This window comes from Choloepus didactylus, chromosome 6 (genome assembly GCF_015220235.1).
Source record: "Choloepus didactylus isolate mChoDid1 chromosome 6, mChoDid1.pri, whole genome shotgun sequence".
Lineage (NCBI taxonomy): Eukaryota > Metazoa > Chordata > Mammalia > Pilosa > Megalonychidae > Choloepus > Choloepus didactylus.
Window position 1 is genome coordinate 31,366,766 of NC_051312.1, and position 21,599 is coordinate 31,388,364.

A 21,599-nucleotide genomic window follows, 5' to 3' on the forward strand; every position below is an offset into this window, starting at 1 on the left:
CTGGGCTCCAGAAACACCCTTTCCTCCCTTTGACCTTCAGCCTTGGGGTGGGGTGCTTTCCACCCCCATAGCTAGTCTCTGGGTGTGTCTATCTTTTGTTGGTTCCTTCAGCCTGCCCCACCTAACTAGTCACTTGAAAAATGCCTGGCACAATAGATCTTCATAGAAGGTAAAGCCACTATAATTATTACTCATGAAGCACTTGGACAGCTCAATGCAAACCAGTCTGTGTATAGCCACATGATGAAAAATGTAAGATGCCAACACTGTTACTTTCCTTCTGCTCAAACTGCTTTCAAAGGCAGGAAACTCGAGGACAACACTAGTCCACACCTCCCCTTTAGTAAACCTGACAAAGGCCCTTCCTCTGGATGGACCCTGCCCTGGGACAGATGCCTTGGCAAGGGGCACACAGGCCAGACTCCAGCCTCATTTACCCTCTTGCACAAACCCCTTGTGTGGAGGACAACCCCACACCTATAACAACTGTGGAGGAGTCCTTCCTCCTCCTCGCAGCTACCAGGCACTCCTCACCAGGGAGCCTCCCATCTCCACTTGCACTGGGTCCCTGCGGCCCCAGGGGGTCAAGGGGTCTCTCCTATGGCTGTCTCTTCCTTTCCCCCAACCACACATTGGCATCACCAGGACAAGAGGGAAGAAGGAAGGACACAAATGGACCATACTTCAATATGGATAACAGGAAAAGCTATTACTTCTTACAAATATGACGTGTCGCCAGCTTCTTACCCAAATTTTCTAGCCCTATTCCAGAAATATAGTCTGGCCAATAACTGCCTCCAGGTATTTAAACATCTTTTTCCCTCTTTTTCACTCTCCAAAGGACAGAGACAATTCTCAAAGCATCCATAAAATGGCTCTCTAGGAATTAAATCAACCCATCTGGAGTTATCAGGGTCCTTGGGGCATAACCAAATCCCAATGCCCTTCCTTTCCCTCCATCCCCATCACCCTAGCTCCAACTTTCATCACCCTGGCCTGGGATGAGGGGCTGTCCTCCAGCCTGGTCCTCCAGCCTGCAGTTTCCCACTGCCCCAAGCCATCCCACAGCTCACCACCGGACAGACCATTCTCCTAAACACCCACCTCTGCCCTGTCACTGCCTTAGGCATGGGGAGGTCCATGGGCCCGTGACATCCTGTGTAAAAATCTATCTTCTGCATAAGCCACAGAACAGAGTCAAAGCTCCCAGGCTGGCTTTCAAGGGTCTTTTGGACAGAGCCCCAACCTTCCTCCCAGCCTCATCTCACACAGCCCCCTCTGTTCTCTACCTGCACACCTCTGTTTCCATTGTCTGCACTTCACTCCCGACCTCTCCTCACCTGACATGCCCATCCTTTCTCTCCATTCATCAAAATCCTATCCCCCATCAAAGCAGGTTCAAATCCTCCCTAGTAGAAGAGGCCTTCCCTTGGGATATGAAGTTAAAATCACACTCCAGCCTTCAAAGCCCAAGCACTTAGTGAGCAGCTAGAGTGGACAGTTGTCACGTCATCTGCATGAGACAAACCCCTTCCAAACATCACCTCAGACCCCTTTGGTGGGAGGATGTGTTTGGCATCCACGGGGAAGCTGAAGGGACAGAGGCTCCCTCCTTCTGGCACAGCCACCCAGAGAGCAGGGACGGATGCCCTCTCCCAAGGCTCTGAATCCTGAGGGAGTGACACCATGTCGAATGTGGCTGGGAGTGGACCAGCCTCTGCCCGGACATGCCCTCCGGAGTTTCCTGGATGCCTGTCTATTTCCGTTCCTGGTCCTCCAGCTCCCACCCACACTCTCTCAGTTCTGTGGGCTTGTGGCAGCCTTTCAAAATACACATTTTTGATTGAAGATAACCAGAGTCAGTTTTCATTGCTTGCAAACAAGCCCCTGAGGGTCTGATGCTGTGACATTTACTCCCAAATCTACAGTGCCTTACCATGCCCTTCTCCAGGTACATTTGTCTTCACTCCCATCTACACTGAAAGTTCCTCAAGTGTAGGAATCATGCATTTCTTTATGCCCTCATTGGTACCCATCAAAGAGGCCTCCAAATACTAGTATTTCCTAGAGTGGGTGTGCTGATAAATTATAGTGAAAAAGCAGCAATTTGCATGTCAACAAGTGTTTCAATAGAAAGATCAGTGTGAATTCCAAAGTCAGGCTGAAAAAGAAAATTCCCATTTTCTTATCTTGGAGAAAAAATGTAGCCAAAAAATACATATTTTGTCTATTTATAAGAGTATCCAAAAGAGAAAAATTTTATACCAGTTTGCCTCAGTGGCTAATATAGCCCTTTTAGATGCAAACATGTGAAAGAAAAACAGAAGCTAATACCTTGTGTCTGCACACACTAGTTGTTCAATATGTTTTCTTGAGCCTAATGTAAGAAGTTCCTTAGCCAAGGAGTTAAGAAGAAACTCACTAAATCTGCTCTTTTCAAAATCTCTTCTGGAAAATTCCCTTTGACAACAAAAACTATTTGCTAAGTTAGAAATTAACTCAGAAACAGAATCATAGAAGACAAAACTTTTGTGCTACAAAATCCTGGCTGAAGCCATTTTTAAAAATCCAACATACTTTTCCCAAATTCTATGGCTTGGAGTTGTCCTTCGGTGCCGTCTGCTGCTTGAGAATAAACAGTGGCCTTGTACATTGCATCCAACTTTAATCCAGAAAGTAGGAATTCCGTGCCTCGGAACTCCTGGTCAGAGGGTGAGCCTGAACATCTAAGGGGGTATTTGTACTCAGGGGTATCGGGGCTGCCGTCTGCTGATCTCCCCTCTGTGCTGTTGGCATCTGTTTCAAACAAGAGGCAAAAACATTAACTGCAACAGAAATGCATCCCCACCTTCTTTCAGAGCCCATATCCCAATAAGATGATACATCAGATAATACTCACAGCAGAACCCCATAAATATCTGTTCCCTTCCTCCTCCAGACAAAGATACATTCTCTGGAAAAAGGCCCTGATTTTTTAGCAGATATTTTGCTTTGCATGTATGCTTATCCCAGGTAGCAACACAGATATCTCGGGCATCTCTTTCCAACTCAGCATTTCAGATCACTCTTCCTTCTTTTGGAAAATCACCTTTCCCATCCCAACTCCAGACACATGTTTCCAGGAAAAGCCACATGATTCAAACTTAGTCATCAAAGCCCCATTCAAGGAAGTTTTCCTCTAGATCAGGCCCCCCAGCTGGAAGGGGAACTGCAGGGTGTAAAATAGGGGAACTGCTGGTGGGCGCTTCTCCTTGTGCTGTGTGGAGGGGCCACCCAGAGAATGAAGCTGATAAGCAGGAAGAAGAGATGAGAGTCACCTCATCTTTCTCCAAGGCCTCCCTGCCCACAGGGGGCATTATACATGAGTCAATAAATTGCTCTTTTATTCTAAGTTATTTAAAGTCTGTTTTCCGTCACTTGCAATCAAGAGCTATATCCACTTTGTAGCTTTGTTTCCTAAAGTATAAAATGGAGATTAAGGGACTTCTGTTCAACACACAGGATTACCACTAGTGCCATAAAATCCTTAAATTACTATTCCACTGTCCATGCAGATGAAGTTTGTTGGACTTGCTACTCAGCATTTCTTTTTTCAATAGATGTGATCAGTTACTCCACAGGCCTTACTTGGGTTAGCACATCTATTATTTGTTCAACTAAAGGTTAAAAACCTAAAGGGGCCAGCTACTTTCCTGGATGCTGGATTCCAAAAGTTTCAACCATCTCTCACCTGTAAAATAAGATCACTTTTCCATTCCTACTCACACACGTGTGGAATCAAACTAAAATGTGGAGATAAGGCCCTCTATAAATTCCAAATCACTATACAAATGTAAGAACAATATTTTTAAAAGTATTAAGTCACTGAAAAAAGAAAAGAAAAGAAAAAGGCAGCAAGGGAGACAGGGAGCACACTTTTGTAACTCACCTAAGCAACTTTCTGTTTTCAGGAGGTATCTCTGGGTCTCATTTGATTCTGGAAGATGCAGGGTAACCCGGTACTGAAACCCTGGCCTCAGGCCTGTTACATTGACTGCTAACTCTTGAGTGGACCCCGTATAGCCTTCGAGCAACATCCGGCAGGTGGCAGTGCCATTACCATTGCCCCAGGTAAGAGCAACCTCTGTCCCATCGTTGAAGGCAAAGCGAAGACCAGAGACTGGACTAGGCTCTATTTTAAAAACATACAATGGAAAAGGTATGAAGTTCTGATGCACATCACAACATGGATGAACCTTGAAGACATCACAGTGAGTTAACTAAGCCAGACACCAAGTGACAAATACTCATGGTCTCCCTTACATAAAATGCCTGGAAGAAGCAAGTTTCTAGCACAGACAGTAGATTGCCATGTGCACTGCCATATGACAGTGGAGCCCAGGACCAAGGATCACAGGCAGCCAGCCCCAGAATGCCAGGCTTCGGGAAGAAATCATCGCCTTGACGATGCCTTGATTTGGACTTCTAGCCTCAAAATAATGAGCCAATAAATTCCCACTGTTTAAGCCAACCCATTGCATGGTACTTGCTTTAGCAACAAGGAACCTACACACCCCTCTACAACTGTGAATTTCTAGAAGGTACCTGCAACACTCCTCTGTGGATCCTCTCTCTCCCACCAGTTCTCTTATTCATTGGGCTTCTGGATAAGATCTTATTTAAAGAAACAGTTTTTTGGCCTTAAAAATGTTCAAAACCACTGGGGTCTTTTGTTAGTTTGTCTGCTCTGTGTCCAGGAGGCACTGTGCTAGCACTCACTTCAAGCCTTGAGCTCCAAAAAGTCAGGCTTCTGTGGCCTTCTTTACCAGCCAAGGAGATCACACCCCTTCAACCCAAAAAGTCAAACAGAACATCACCTCTTTTTTTAATCTTTGGTTCTTCTCCAATTTGGGGGGTGAGGGGATGGGGGGGAAGCTAAATTTGCAGCTATCATGTATAGCATAGGGTACTGATATCTACACTAAATACGTATTTAAATGAATGTCACTGGGCTCTGGTTTCATCTGAAACACACACTCCTCTAAAGGATATCAAGCATTCATCTCCAACAGAAACTACCAGGAATATAAACACAGCACTGTCTTCCCAGGAGAGCTTAAAAGAAGGCTAGCAACACCGTCAAGACACATTTCTAATCTGGTCTCTTCTCCCAGGTCTTGGCAAAAAAGTCAGTATTAACCAATAAAAAACAACCAATAAAAAACACAAGATTTTTAAAACCACATAAGTGGAAGTAGTAAAAGTTCCCCCAACAAATAGGATCTTAATAGTGAATGATCCAGCCAACCGAACTTCTGGCTTGAAACAACACACTACTTTTTCTCCTCTTTCATGGTTGATGAAACTCAATTTATTTCCAACAGGAACCTTGAAGGATGCAAGCCAATAAGGCTCTAGGATATAAGACAACAAGGAATGGTTCATGATCATCCAGGGAGCCAACCTACCTGTTGTGACACTTATGTCCGTGGGCTCTCCCCAAGTCCCATTAACTATTTCTGGAGTGATGGAGAATGTATATGAAGTCGCTGGATTTAAGTCTGTGATGTTACAACTTTTTTGATTTGTTTCAAGAATCATCTGGTTATTTTCCATCTTATTCTTTACTATATATTTGTACTCAGAAGCAGCCATGTCATTGTTTTTCCAGGTTAGAGTCACGATGTTTGGACTGATGGAGACAGCTTCAATGTCAAACACAGGACTGGGTTCTATTTAAACAATATTTCCAAGAAAAATATAAATATTTTAAAAAGAAATATGAGTAAAGACTGCTATGTCTATTTTCCAGAAGTGAGTTTTACAATCAAAGAGTTTCATTTCTATTCATTTGCTTCCTAGACTTTGCTCCAAAAAAATACATTTAAATACACATATATACAGGCATGTATGTGTGTTAGGGAAACAGAAGGCTTTAGAACGGAGGCATAACTGGTAGAAGTTGGCCATGTTGGTTGTGACTTGAACATGGGGTTAAATCTGTATAGAAGCTGATACAAAGAGACCTAAAATGCAAAATGATTCTATCTCCCCAATTCTCAAAGAACAGTGAAAGCAGAGAGGCACTATATGATGCAGAAGCATGTAATAACTTTTTTGCCAAAACTGTTAACAGAAGAAAACTTGGCAGTTTTCTGAAATAAGATGGAGGGATGGTTAGGTTCATGTGTCAACTTGGACAGGTGATGATGCCCAGCTGTCTGGTCAAGCAAACACTGGCCTAACTGTTACTGCAAGGACATTTCATAGCTGGTTAATAAACCAGAAGGCTGGTTTATTAAATCATCAGTCAATTGATTGTATCTGTGGCTGATTACATCTACAATCAACTAAGGGAGTGTATTCTGCAATGAAAGAATCCAATCAGCTGGATTTAATCCAATCAGTTGAAGACTTTTAAGGAAGAAGAGAGAACTATCATTTCTTCCTCAGCCAGCCACCCTCTCCTGGAGAGAGTTGCCGGCTCACAGCCTGCTCTACGGAATCTAGACTCGTGCATCTTCACAGTTGCGTGAGATACTCATAAAATCTTATATTTACAGATACTTCCTGTTGGTTCTGTTTCCCTAGAGAACCCTGACTAATATAGATACTGCTGGACAGAACAGCATAAAGAGAGAAGGACTGATCTCCGAATCAGGCTTGGAAATAAGGACTGGCTCTGCCCTTTAGCTGTTTGACCTGGAATTGGTCCTTAAACACCTCTGAGTTTTGGGTTCCTCTACTGAGAGCTCTAGCATGCTCCACCATGTATAAAGATTATTATTCAGGCATCATGATATGGTAAACAAGATCACAGGATTTGGTCATTTAAAAATCTGGGATCAGATTCCAGTTCCGCTATTCACTAGCCATGTGAATTGACTCAAAGTCATTTCACTTCTCCAAACCTCAGTTTCATCATCTGTGTAAGATCTTAAAACAATGAAAGCAATTATGGTTATTAATAGTAACTAAAATTACACACTGGATACATCCCAATTAAATTCAAGATAGAGGAGAATAAGACCCTTGTTCTTACAGACCTTGGGATGGACCCCAAAGAGTAAAGATGGCACAGGTTGACACCACCTCAGCATGCCCATGACCCTAAGATGGCAGCCTGGAGAGTGGCCTGACCTGACACCTGGGAGATACAGACATTTATTCCAACAGTGAAGAAGGGCAGAGAAGAAACAAGAAGGGAGAGGGATAGAGGGAAGATGGAACAGGCAGGGAGAAGCACATGGCCCACAATTCAATACACTTCATGCCAGGAAGCTCCTGCAGACGTGAAGTTCTTTATTTAAAATGACAAGTTCACAGTATCAGAGCAGCACCTTTCACAGATTATCATGGTGGTGCCACTTACAATTAATGATGATGATGGTGATAAGGATGACGATGAACTACTAACAATAGTTACGGTGGTGGAGGTAGCAAGAATAATCACAGCCCATCTGGGGTCTGACCATGTCCCAGGCATTGCACCAGATGCTGTACATGGATCTTCTCATTTATGCATCACAAGCATTGCTTGATGAAGACTACGGTGACATTTCAAAGAGGGAGAAATGTGCTAAGAGCTAAATGTTGTTGATGCAATAGGGATTCTGGGAAGGTTTTGGAAAAGCAGGTTCTGAAGTGTCAAGGTAGTACAGAAAAGAAAGCACAGTTAAATATATATAATTTTTTTAAAAAATAAGGATGAAGAAACTGAGGTCCAGCAGGATCCGTGCCTTGCCCAAGGTTGCAGAGCTACAAACTGGCAGACACGCAAGGGGAGGTGGGTAGACCTGATGCTCAGTCTGTGCTCTGAACTGCTAGGCCACTGAGGTGCTGCTCAGAGAGCAGGCAGAAAGAAAAGCCTTAGAGCAGATCTCAGGGGAACCAGATAGCCCTCAACCCAGGAAGGGGATCATAACTGGGGAGAAGAAAGCTGAAAGAAGTAGTCGTTTTTTGGCTGTGGAGGCTCAAATTTTAATAAAGTGACTTCAAACACAATGCACATATGATGACATTGAAATAAATTCTGCAAACCCCACAATCCATCTCAAAAGAAAAGTTTTGCTCACTTGTGTGCACTTCTTGGCAGCAGTTACTGGAGCCATTTGAAAAGTGGAAAAGATACAGTGTCCCAGGAGCGAGTCCTCCAAATGAAATGTTCTTGTGATTCCAGAGAATCTGGCCACTCGAATTGGTCACACTTATCATCGAAAAGTTTTCTGGTGACTCACTAAAATGAATTTCAGTGGCCGTAGAATTGAATTTGATGGAATCACAGCCTAAGCCTAGAACACAGGAAAGAAAAACAAAACACAAACAAATAAAATGGTACCTCCCACTGCCTACTCTCTGTATGAAAGACTTTAGGCTTGTAATTTTTAAAACTCAGTGTAGTTCCCTCATCTCCTCTGCTTTAAAATATTTCTATGCATGGAAGTCGTCTCCTTTTGTAGAAGACCCATCTTGCACCAATGATTCAAGCCTGCACAAAGAACCTATCAGCTTCCCAAACTGGTTAACAACAGGAGGAAAAAGCAACTGAGGAACTCTTCCAGTTGTTTGCACAGGCTTCACATAATTACTGTTATTAACTGAGATTGCTTTATTAGAAGGTTTCAGCAAGACCTGCCCTCTTTGAACGGTACTGTGAAAATAATTGAATTATTTATCTTCATGACTCCCAGACGTTAGGATTTCACCAAACAGGGAAAAAAAAGTCCACAAATTTGGGGCTTAAAAAAAAGCTACCAATTTTTATTTTCCCCAAAAAAAAAGTATATTAAAAAAAAAATCTACTAACTACTATCGTCCTCATTTCTTATAGAAATATTTTATCTCTAAAATAAAAAATTAGTAAGGATACAATCTCAGAATGGATAGTGCTTTCAACAAAATATATTAGTTTCATGAAAACCTTACTATCATATCCTTATTTTTCTCATTTTACTGTAGACCAGGAAGGAGTTTAATAGATCAGCACCAGTCAAAACGGGGACTCAACCCTCCACATGAAAACAAAATATAAAGGAGGTCAAGTCTGCTTTTCTAAAGGTTAAGCAAACCCTGAACACCATTTAAAAAGTCATGGGGAAAGACAGCAACTTAAGAAAATACTTATGGTGTAGCAGCATATCAAATAAATATATAAATCACACTACATTATAATTTTAACTAATTTTTTTTTAATAACCCATGGATGTAGATTGGGGATTTAAAAAAACACAGAAAATATACATATTTTATTTTGGGGGGTTGCATAGAAAGTTGAATATTTTCTTTCATTTGCTATTCCCACCCTCACCCCACTCCTAAAGTAAAACTGAAAACTAAAGGGGTTTCTAACGAATTAGCATTTTCTGTGGGTTTTTCATCCCTGGCAATGCTGCTCTGTGCCCATTAGAGGGCAGTAGCGAACAACGCAAGAAAAGAGGAAAAAGGTACTCACAGTCGCCTGCGCACATAACCTGTAACAGAAAAAGAACACGGAAGTCAGCAGATTCATCCAGTCTTGGACAATGCAGATCTGAAATGGAGCAGCTGAGGATTTAATAGTAGGGGCAAGGGGCTAAGAAGTACCTTCGGGAAAGGGCTCCTGGCGGGGTTAGGGGTCGGGACATGGAACCTGGGGAGCCAGTGTCAACAAGGGTCAGTGGCAAACAATGGATTAACTAGGCAGTGAGGCCGGCGGGCTGCTTGCCACCCGGTGTCTTTCCTCACAGATACCCCAGCCACGGGGGCAACTCAGGGCACATCTCCCTCCAGCCACGCCATGTTGGATTGAGGGCGAAGGACCCAGAAGCAGTCAAAGAGTCTCACCGCCAGGAAAAGGGAAACCAGGACCATCACACGCCTTTCCCAGAGCAATTTTCAGGTCAGGATGGCAGGGGGTAAAACCAGATACGCTGCAAGAGATTACTGCTGAGTTTGGGATTTTCATTGTATGAAAATCTATTTTCCTTCTAGCAGTAGGTGGTAGTAATTTATTATTATTTTTTAATTCTGTAGCAAGCAGCCTTGGGAAGAATGAACATTTGAAACAGAAGGGACCTGAAAGGTTGTTTGGTTGATAGTATTTTAATCTGAGGTCTTCAAATCCCTGGGGGTAGGGGTGAGAGGGAGAGAGGTCCTCAAATATATCAATTGTGATCCACAAATTATTTCCTCATACTTTAAAGGTCAAAAATAATCCAAGGTTGTACGTTCCACTGTTTAGTAAAGTAAGCACACCTTTTTAGTTAATGGGATTTTTTAAGTATGGGCCTCATGAAGAGGAAAATAATCAAAAGAGAGCCTAGTGAGGGAAAAAAACATCCTCCAATTTCCCACGACACAGAATGAAATTCAAATCTTACCACAGCCTATCAGCTCCCAAAACACTCTGCTCCAGACTTTCCCCTGGGGCGGCCTCTAAGGCCACCTCTAAAGCAAGTCTTTCCAGAACCAACTGAAGGAAACTACCAGCCCTCATTCTCCATCACATCACTGCAGTGTTTTCTTCTCAGCATTTAACTGAATCACTGTCAGTCTCCCCAACTGTATGGAGGCTCCATAAGAGCAGAGACCTTGTCTGTGCACGCAGTAGGCATTCAACAAATATACACCAAAAGAAAGAACGAACCTCCCGTTTTGAAGAGGAAGCAATCCCTATGCCCAGAGAAGGCCCAAGGTCCCGCAGCAAGGGGCCCGTCAAATCCTAGCCTCCGGATTATCCAGCCCAGTGTGCCTTCCATTTAACCTGACATTCGCAATTAGCCATTTGCACAAGGAAGCGCGGTTCCCCAGCCCTTTCTCAATGGTCCAAGCACCAATCCTCAAAGGAATCCAAATACTCCTCCTCTCTCTGCTCACTCCCCAAGAGCCTCAGTGGCCAAGTCCTGTTGAATCTTCTTTCCTTTCCAACCCCAACTCTCAAACTCTCCATCCCCACTACCCCTGCTCTAGCTTCAAGCCATCATCATTTCAGGCTCATCTTCCTGCTCACTCTATCTATGAGATGCCTCAATCCACAGAGGCGTCTATGACAGATCCCAGAACAGAGGAAGAAGAAAGGGAAGGCAGTTGCTGGGCAAGTGGGCACAGGGTGGCAAACTCTGGGATGGCGTGCCCTAGCCCCTTCCAATGGTTCTCTCTTTTCTCATGTACATATACATGTTGTCTCCTCAACTGAAATTCATTCAGTTGTTCATCCATCCAAATATCACCTAAAAGCATTCAAGTACTGGATCCTGCCCTCAAGCAGTTTCCAGGAAAGTTAAAGAAATAACATATGTCTGAAAACAATTACTTAAAGGTGGACAGCCCTTAGAATTCAAGCAAAGTGCTAGCGCTAAAGCAGACACTCCATGTCACTGGGGAGTTCATGGTTTAGGGAGGGAGGGAGGCAGGTGAACCAAATCACAGAAGGCCGGATGGATGGTATCCCTGGCATAAGTACCACTTGCTAAAGGAAGTCAGAGGAGTGCGTACATGAAAGCAAAGAATGTCTGCAGGTTTCAATCTGTGTCCCTTACAGTCCTGGAATCAGTAAACATTAATTAGCTGATGGTCATCACATGAGACAATGTGTCAAAGAACTCTGAGCGCTAGAGATGAAAATGCAAAGATCGCCACCTCGGAGGAAAAGGCAAGTTTCTGGGAGATTAAAATCACAGCTTTGGCACTGACTCTGCCAGGCACTGTTCTAAGTGCTTTCAAATATTAACTCGCTTAATCCTCCCAACAATCCTAAAAAGGTAGGCATGGGCCACTCTGATGGTGAACTACAGACCCAGATTTGAACCTTGGCAGTTTGACTCCAGAGTCCATGTTCTTACCACTCAGCTCTGCTGCCTCCCAACGAGGAGCAAGTGGAAAGAATATATAGTAGGATTTAGAGGAGATTAAAAAAATTAATTTCAAAAGATAGAATCAACATGCTCCTTTCTCCTTTGCATCCTCCCCCCAAAAAAACAGTAAGCAAGGTTAGTCTTCTTGAAACCCTTCCAAAAAGGCCCCATGTGCCAGACGAACATGCCAGCCCATGTCTCTTAGAGGCTCATCAAAGCAGAGGCCAGGGCAAAAACACTGTATTGCATGGCTTTCCATCTTTCCCAACTTCATTCCCCCTTTGTTCTGTCATCCTCACCTCCCTGGGCCTGACTTCCTAAATAAACCACCGGCATTTTAATCCAGCCTCAGGCCTCAGAGGACCTAAAGGACCCAGGCTAAGACACCAGACAAGGGAGCCTGGGAACAATGGGGCTCCTGTGGAAGAGTTTCCTCACTAATAACTGAGATACACAGGAGGAAATATCACCCTGCTTTGCTAGACTTCATCAAGTGTGCCTGTGATGCCTGGAGCTGCTGCAGCCACTGTGTGGTAATAAGGGGACAAATCGCCAGCCTGCTGAGGACAGCCCAGGGGAAACAGGGAAAACCCCTGGATCCTTGAACTGTTAAATCAAGCAACCCTAGACCTTTCTGTCTTCAGACTTCTTGCCTTGAGAGATAAAACACCCCTTTTCTGCTTAAACTACTTTTGTTTGGGTCATCTATTAATTACAACCAAAAAAACACTAGTTGGCACAACAACAAAGCAAGGAAACTAATTTTCACAGTAACCCTCATTTTCACAGATGAAGAAACTGAAAGACCAAATCATCTGCCACCCAGAGGCATGAGCTGTCAGTGAGAGGTACTGCAAGAACATAAATCCAGGTCCACTAGGCTCCCAAACTCTTCTACTGACCATGGAAAAACTGACACTTGCAAACAACTCCCAGCAAGATAGCTGGCAGGGTGGAGACAATGCAATCATCAGAAAGCCCACCTTGCTAAAATTAGCTCAAAGTCTAGACTCACCTAGGGGTGAGTTTCATCAATTCATACACTGAGCATCAAAGCAAACTGCAAAAAGAAAAGCTGTTGGGGACAACTTTCCAACATGTAGACCTGGCAACAAGAACAACCTCAGCTCCTTCCCCTCCTAAAAGGACCCAAAAGGATACTGGTGGTTGCTAATCAAGAAGGACTCCCCACAAATGCCCTTCCATGACTGGTCCCTACCCTGACGGTTCCACAGCCTGGTAGTGAAAGAACCAGACATGCCATGAGCTCCATCTCATTTAACCTCCACAACCATCCAATAAAAAAGGATTTAAAGCCCCCCATTTTACAGATGAAGATTCTGTGGGCTCAGAGCCATGGCCCAAGGTCACACAACTAAGAAGATTCCCAATTACCATAAACCTGTCCCAAGCACAGGAGGGAGAGATGAAAAGAAAGGGAAACAGTTGCTTCATGCTGGAGATAAAATCATCACTTTCTACTCTTCTACTTCCCTCTGTGCAGAAATTAAACCAGAGTATGCAGAGCCGAGCTCAGTGCCAGGGACGCAGCAGACTCCAGCCCTCTCCATCTGGCGCTCCCAGCCTTCTCCCTCCCTGGCTTCTGCAGACCTATCAACCTGTGGGTTCTGAAAGAGTCCAACCTGGCCAGGGCCCAGAGGACACCAGAAGTTCCGGCCCCCAGACTCAAGTTGAATCGGGGGGCAATGCTTGCAAAGAAGATAGTAGGTGGGCATTAGGGGTTAATTGTGTCCATCCAAAGGATATGCTGACATCCTAACCCCCAGTACCTCAGTATGTGACCTTCTTTGGAAAAAAGGATAACTGAAGATGTAATCGGTTAAGTTAAGATGAGGTCATCCTGGAGCAGGGTGGGTGTCCTCATAAGAAGAAGGAAAATTAGAGACAGACACAGAAGGCAGAAAGAAGAGCCACGTGAAGACAGAGGTAGAGAATGGAGCGACGCATCTGTAGGTCAAGGATTGTCAAGGATCACCGGCAACCCCCAGAAGCTAGGAGAGGGGCATGGAAATGCTTCTTCCCTAGAACCTCAGAACCAGAATGGCCCAACCAACACCTTGATATCGGACTCTGGGCCTCCAGAACTGGGAGGGAAGAAGTTTCTGTTGTTTTAAGCCATCCACCATGCAGTACTTCGTCGTGGCAGCCCTAGGGATGGAAGATAGTGGGTAGCTGTGTCTAATGAAGCTCAGCAACTGGAAAGGAGGGAAGAGCTTCCCAGAGGAGGAGGAAGAGAACAAGGAGGAGGAAAAAAATACAGGGGTCGTGAAAGGTGGATTTGAGCAGGCAGAGAATCAGGAGAGAACTGCCCTGGACTGAGAATCAGAAAACACACACTGGGCCAAACAGCTGACCCAAAGCACTATGGGACCTTCATGTCCAAAAGCATTCTGAGGATAAAAAGGGAGGGACTCAGGCTTACTATGTACATACTGTATTTCAGGCACTGTGCTGGATATTTTGCATCCCTGTCTCAGCACAAAATCATGGAGTTTGGGCTCTGGAATCAGACTGCCTGGGGGAAACCATTCAGTGCCAACCACTTACTGGCTGTGTGACCCTGGGCAGGTAATGTAACCTTTCTGTGCCTCTTTGACTACATCTGTAAAATAGGGATAATAATCATACCTGCCTTATTATAGTAAGGATTAAATTAAATGCTCTATTACAACTGCTATTGTTATCATCTTCATTCTCAAATCTTCACAGCAATCGTTCAAGGTATTTTTATCCCCATTTTATGGATGACAGCACCAAGGTTCAGAACCTATTGACAAAACCAATAGGCAAAGTGAAACTCATACTCTCCCAGGTAATTAAATAATTGAGCAACAACTCAATTACAGAGGAGGGCACTGAGACCCAGAGACAGTGAGTGGCTTAGCAAGGACACACAGCAAGTAGGGAAGCAATGAAACCAGAACCAGGTCTCGAGACAACCATTCTGACCAAGCTTCCTCAGTCTCTTCTTTCCTGGGATGCAGGCCCCAAAGGGGTACTCACAGCTCACCCTACTTCTCTCTCATGCTTCTGTGAAGGCATCCAAGGCTTTTGCTGGTCCCCAGAGCTGGGGAAAAAGAAACAAAGGCCAGAAAGAGAAATTAAATTCAGGAGAGACACGTACAGGAAGAGTATAGTACTGTCCTCAATTCCTCCAATGGCTTTTGGTTACCTAAACATCCCAGGTGCAGCAGAAAACCCATCAATCAACCAGCCTGCAGAGCATTAACTGTTTCCAAGAATGACCAGCACTACAGAGTGGAGTCTTCTCCTGCCTCTTTTTTGAGGAGCAGCCTTATTCATTAATCCCCTGCCCCAGCAATGTGTTGCTGTTTCACAACCTCCTCTGGTTACCATGACCCCATAGGCCGATGAACCAAAGCTCTTCTCCCCACATTTGGGAACCACCACCACTCCCAGAATGGTGGTTTCAGTCATAATGATCCTCCTTCCAGATTCCAGAGAAAAAGAAACTGTTAATGTGGTTTGCAGTGCCAACCCAGTTCAGCCAAACCTGCAGCCATTACATCAGTGGTCCACTCCGAACACAGGATTCTTCCCACTCAACACCTAAGTCACAGGGATCTCACTAGGTACATTCACCTAGAACTTATAAATTATCCCCAACTCCTCTAACTCAAGCACTACTCCTACATACACACCTCTCTGATGTGAATGCCCCATTAAACCTATCTCTCAGTCAAAACAATCAGAATAGACTCTGATTTGTCCCTCCCCTTCATTTTTCACAGGTACACTCCATGGCCACGTCCCAGAGATGTCTCCTTGACAAATGCACCTTGATCTCCCTATTTCTGTCCTATGGTCATCTCCTAGATCACAGAAACAGCTTCCTCCTAGGGCTGAGAAAGGACCCAGGCCATTTCCATTTTTATTTTTTTGGAGCTTCTGGTACATACACACAGACACACACATGTACACAATTAAGAAGTACCAAAACCAGGTCCTCTCTACTGCAGTATACTGTGTTTCAATCTTGTCAGAGTATCTTCAACTGCAGCTCTAACCCCCCATTTGAAATACAAAAGGCCAAAGCCAAAACTGAGACCTTTGATGAACTTCAAGGTGAAAGCCAGGCCTGATTCCCTCATTCGCATGCCCACTCTCCCCACTTCCCACCTCGCCCCTAATCCACAGGGAAAAGTCAACAGCACTACTAGGTCATGCTTCCTAAAACATGCCGTTAGTCGGGATCCTGGCAGGGACAGGAGGCCACCAGGTACCTGAGGAGAGTTTATAAGGGTGTGGGCAGGGTTAAGGGGCTCCAACAAGGTTGGTGAAGAATCCCAGGATAGCAATGGTGGGAAAGGCAAGGAGTGAAGCTGAGGCCCACCCCTCCCCACCTCTGGCTGGGGCCTCCCGCTGGTCCATCCCAGTGGGAGCAGAGGAGGATGGAGATGGGTGGGCAGGGGTCTACAGGAACACACGAAGATCTGGGGCCCAGAGCTCCTGTCACTTCACCACTGAGAGCCTGTGAATCTGGCAGACACAGCCCAGGGTGGTGATCAAGAGGTTTCGGTTCCATGTTCCCTGACACTGCTGAGCTCTGGGGCTTGAGGGTCTCCTTGAGGCACCCTTTCATCAGGTATAAAATGGCAGAAGGATATCTGCATTACAGACCCCACGTCTGAGTTCTCCTGAGGCTCGACCCGAGCAGCCTAAAAGCCCTCTTCCTATCTACTAAACCTCCAACACGGACAGTCTTCAACTCATTTGTTGACCTTCTGTGACTGTTCCAGCCCCGAGGAGCTCTCCAGGCCGAGCCACACGGGCCTTTTCCTGTGGCCCTGCACTGCACCAGGCCCTAGACAAAGGGCCGGAGATACAGAGGACACTTAGGGTGGTTCTGAGTCTCCAAGAGCGCATGGACAAGAAAAGAAGATGACAGTGCAGTGTGCAAGGCAGTCAGGAGAGGCTCCCAGCTGGACAGAGAGGGAGGGGCCCAGAGACCTGAGAGCTCAGGGGCACTGTGAGGGAGGGGCATGGGTGGCTTGAGGGCAACCTGCAGGGGAAAGTGCAGACACCACCACCTAGCCCATGACCCTGTGCAGGGATTCAATGCGAGTTGATTCTCCTTATTACCATCGGGATTGAGCCCTTGACTATGGCAATCTCATTCACAGGTGTCATTGTCATCCTCTCACATAAGTCCAGGAGGCAGGAACTGTGTTGTCCCCATTTTACAGATAAGGAAACTGAGCCTTGGGAGAATAAAAATTCAGCTAGTACATCTAAGATTCTGGCCCAGATCTGCCTGCCACTGATTCATGCTCAGAGAAGTCTTGACAGAGACAATGAAACCGAAAGGCAAGTCCAGGGCTACAGGTCACAATCCCCTGCTTGTCCCAGACTTTGGGAGCGGGTTCCTTCAGCGCATTTGAATTGCCTGAATTAGGAGCCTTCTGCACTGTTCTCAAAAGGAGCAGGGCTGGGGAGGTAAATTCACAGGGCAGCTGGATTTTAGCAAGTGACAAAGCTTCGGGTTCTCCATTATACATGTTGGGTTTTGAGGGATGGGTAATGAGTGACTGATGAACACAATGGGTAACAATAGACTCTTTATCCTGCTAAAACCAAGCCCACACACCATATGACAATAGTTATTTTTACCCACTGACGTAATTCGCCAAAATATGAACTGCTTCGAGCAATTTTTTAAAATCAAATAGCATTTTATAGGATTTGGAGCATGAAAAGAATTCTGAAAGGCCATCATTCTTCCTCGCTCTCATTTATTTCCCTTGTGAAATTTATCCAACAGCTCCCTGCAAAACTGGCTCCCAAAAGGTAAATCATTGATCACAAAAACCACTGACAGGGTGAGCCCTCCCACTGAACCCAGAATCCAGGCAACAAACAGCATTATAGAAAACTTCCCAGAAGGCAGATGAGACCTTGTGGGGTGGCCTGAGTAGTTGGCATCCAATTCCACCCTGGAGTCCAAAAGGCAAGGGATGGGCAGGCCAGCGGGCAGCACGGCAAGCAGTACCCACGGCAAGGGACACCTGGCAAAGCACAGTGAGAAGCAAAGCGAGAATCGGCTGGCTTATTTACTCTGTTTCGTTTGCAACTCAAATTAAATGCTGTCAACAAGAAGGACTACAGAGAAGGGTTCAAATAATCCCTAGCTCCATGCCCCAAAAATGCCAGGTGAGGCTTAGATGGAAAGGATGAGCACAAATCACCCTGCCGGCTTGCTGGCTCAGCTCCCACCTCTTGGGGCTGGTGGAAGCATGATAAACTACTCCAACTGCACAGAGAGAAGTAGCCAGAGGGGCTATTTTGATGAGGCTATGAGAACTTTGAGACACAGCGCTGGGAGTAACCTTGGAAATCCCAGGCCAGATATTTCCATGGGTATTTTTAGCAAAAGAATTATTTTTAAAAAGGAATCTCGTGAAGAACTACAGGTATAGAGTTCCACATTTCATCTATAGCTATATATGTTTGAATGTATATGTGTATGTATGTATACTTAGGTAAAAGCAGTTTGTTTCATTATGTATTTATTTTTAAAGTGCAAGTTATCTCACATTCTTATTTTGAATATAATCGACACGTGACTAAGGTGACACACAGGTGGTCTCCAAGGTTTTAAAATTTGGTGTGACACCTATTTGGGTGAGTGTTTTCATTACAATTTCAAACACAGCCAACTTCGGAGGGTTGTTTTCTCATGAAACTCAAAGCAAACACTTTCAGAACCCCCTGATGCACCTCAAGAAACTCTTTCACTTTATGAAGAGAAAAAAATAAGTCCCAAAGCTCCAGCAACTCAATCAAGATCTCCCAACACTGAGGCTGAAACAGGGACTGCGGACTCCCTAGGCAGGGCTTGTCTCCACATCTCAAAAGAGGGTCAGAATTGGGCAACCCCCAGGCCCCAATCCAAACTCCTTCTCCACTTCATATGGTAAATCTCAGGGTCCCACACTGGAATGCCATTGTCCAAATCTAGCTCGTGACATGTTTTATTGGGTGCACAATGTTTCCTAAAATCTTGATCAAGCATCGAAAAATTAGGAGACAACATTTTTAAAATTCTGATTTTTGGCTTCTCTGAAAGAAAAGAAGATCTAGCATTCTTATCAGGCACATTCAGGCACTTAATTGGATCTGAGTGTCAGTTCCCCCTTTAGATGGGCAAGTGCTTGGAGTTCACCACCACTGCCTAGTTAGTGTCACCCAGATGCTGAGGACAAATGGCAGTTGCCAAGCAACAAGGCACCCACACTGTTTATTTGCTCTATCAAAAGTGAGCATGTGAAAGACCAAGAGACGGCATGACTTTTCATTAGTGGGTCCATTCCACTTATCTGTGTTCCCAACTGCCCTTACGGGGATTTGAGTTTGATCTACGTGCAATTATTAACAAATTGTTTACTTTCTAAGTTTCTCTCTTAGGAAGAGATTTCTGGCCATATGTCAGACACACTTGCACAATGTGAATATAAAACACACCATTTTGCTTGTCCCTAAATTTTCTCCTCAGCTGCTGACCTGCCCCTCACCCCACTCCACAAAAAGCAAAAGACATGACACAGTTCCAATTCTTCAGTTGAAGGCTTTAATATTAAAGCTTGAATTTAAATAATAAAAACACTCCACAAATCCCACCAGTTCTCTCCTGCTCCCCTTTCCCACCTCCCATCCTCCTTCGACTATTGATAAAAATAGCCAGTAGCTTCCAAAAGGAGCCGAGAGGTCACTCTGGTCGGCAATCTTACGCACAATATAGATAACCCTTTTTAGGTTCTAATGAATTGGAATAGCTAGCAGTAAATATCTGAAACTATCAAACCACAACCCAGAACCCATGAATCTTGAAGACGATTATATAAAAATGTAGCTTATGAGAGGTGACAATGTGATTGCGAAAGCCATATGGACCACACTCCCCTTTGTCCAGTGTATGGATGGATGAGTAGAAAAATGGGGGGGGGGCACCCAGTATTCTTTTTTACTTTAATTGTTCTTTTTCACTTTAATTTTTATTCTTATTATTTTTGTGTGTGCGGCAATGAAAGTGTTCAAAAATTAATTTTAGTGATGAACACACAACTATATAATGGTACTGTGAACAACTGAATGTACGCTTTGTATGACTGCATGGTATGTGAATATATCTCAGTAAAAATGAATTAAGAATAATAATAATAATATTAATTACAAACCTTTAAAAAAAAAAAAAAATAGCCAGTAGCCACCATCTACCAAGTGTTTGCCTATCCAGGGCCAGCTCCTAATGGAATCCTCCTCTCCCGCTGCTCAGCTGGCTGCGTCCATCTATACTTTCCTGGCTCCCCAGTCTCCCACATCTCCCTTTTCATCATCCTCCTGCTCACCCAGATGAGGACAGAACATCAGGACCCCAGGTTCCATGTTCAGGAACTCTGCCTTCCACTGACCACAAAAAGCTTAGGTGGTTTCCACTGTCTATTCACTGGCCAAAAGCCAAGACTGGATCCTATCACTGGGGTCACAAGGCTCTGCAGCAATGTCAACAGACCCAGATGCTTTTCACACCTTCCCAGAACTATCCTGAAGTCACCCCTCCTCCTCCCAAGGATTTACAAACAGAGGTTCCCAGGAATAAAGCACGACCCCACTGATTCCCATTACACTGCATAATTGAGAAGGACAGACAGCAGGGTGGGGCAGGAAAATCAACAGAAACTGGAATGAGATCCAGATATGAGTCCTAGCACCACCATTTACTAGCAAGGAGTCCAAAAGCCAGTGGCCCAACTTACTGAGTTTTTTCAGCTATAAATTACCATCTACTCTGCAGACTTGAAGTGGGGGTGAAGTGGCACATAGTAGGTGCTTCAGAAACAGCAGCAAATATCACAGATCCCCTAGAGGGAGTTCCACGGCACTGCCAACCATCAAGGGGGGGAAAGCACAGGGGTAAAGAGCACGCGCTCTGGAGACCGACACCTACCAGCCATATGAACCCGAGCAAGCTTTTTAATCTCTTTCTCCTCAGCAATAGTAACAGTAACTCTCTGAAGCAAGTGTGGGGTAAAATCTTGATTAGTATCAAACCAGAGAGACCGGTATATAGTTGTGTGTTTGATAATTTTTCATAACAAAAAGAAAGTATAAACAGTATTTACCTCGTGGGATTGCTGTGATGAGTATTAAACGATGTAATCCATGTGAAACACGCATAGCTCACAACTCAGCTTAGCATCCAGAGCTCAATAAATGTTAGCTATTGTTACAATTTTTCCTAATAGTAGAGGCCGGGGCAGGAGCGTTAGAGTGGGGAAGCGCGAGAGGGGTGAGCTGTCTTATAACAAGACTAAGAAAATGCAGGGCCAGAAGGTACTTCTGCTAGCACAGAAGCCTGAGGAGCAGAGAAAGGCAAGTCTGTGCCTTGGAATTTGTTACATGATAAAAGGAACTTGAGCTAAAATTCTCAGACTGACTGCATTCTTGTCTTCTATCCACCACAGCCAGAGCTGCACTGACCCCTCCAAGGAGAACAGCCTGCATCAGCCCAGGGAGAACAAGGTTTTGTGCACCAGCCCGCTGCCCAACCCACCAGCAGGGTTTGCTGAGTTTAGTTGAGGGCCCAGGACTCAGGCCCCGCCCTCCCCACATGTCAGTCTCCAGGTGGGCTCAAAAAGGACATGAGGTCTTAAGTCAGTTCTTAGATTTTCTGCCTACCATATTCCAGGTAGTATTCATTTGAACACTTCAAATGAAAAACTACACTATCAAAACATCCAGCTCAACACC

The 21,599-nt window shown here is 44.7% G+C and overlaps 1 protein-coding gene across 2 annotated transcripts in view; it reads right to left on the minus strand.

The window, feature by feature from the left end:
- PTPRJ (protein tyrosine phosphatase receptor type J) overlaps nt 1-21,599 on the minus strand; it is a 200,667-nt gene that overhangs the window by 50,420 nt on the left and 128,648 nt on the right. For both annotated transcript variants that reach the window (XM_037838476.1, XM_037838475.1), the window contains exons 2-6: nt 9,431-9,449; nt 8,055-8,270; nt 5,448-5,711; nt 3,929-4,171; nt 2,578-2,796 (exon numbers count right to left, since the gene is read on the minus strand). In XM_037838476.1, the coding sequence (XP_037694404.1) occupies nt 2,578-2,796; nt 3,929-4,171; nt 5,448-5,711; nt 8,055-8,270; nt 9,431-9,449 (961 nt within the window). The remainder of the gene's footprint in view (nt 1-2,577; nt 2,797-3,928; nt 4,172-5,447; nt 5,712-8,054; nt 8,271-9,430; nt 9,450-21,599) is intronic.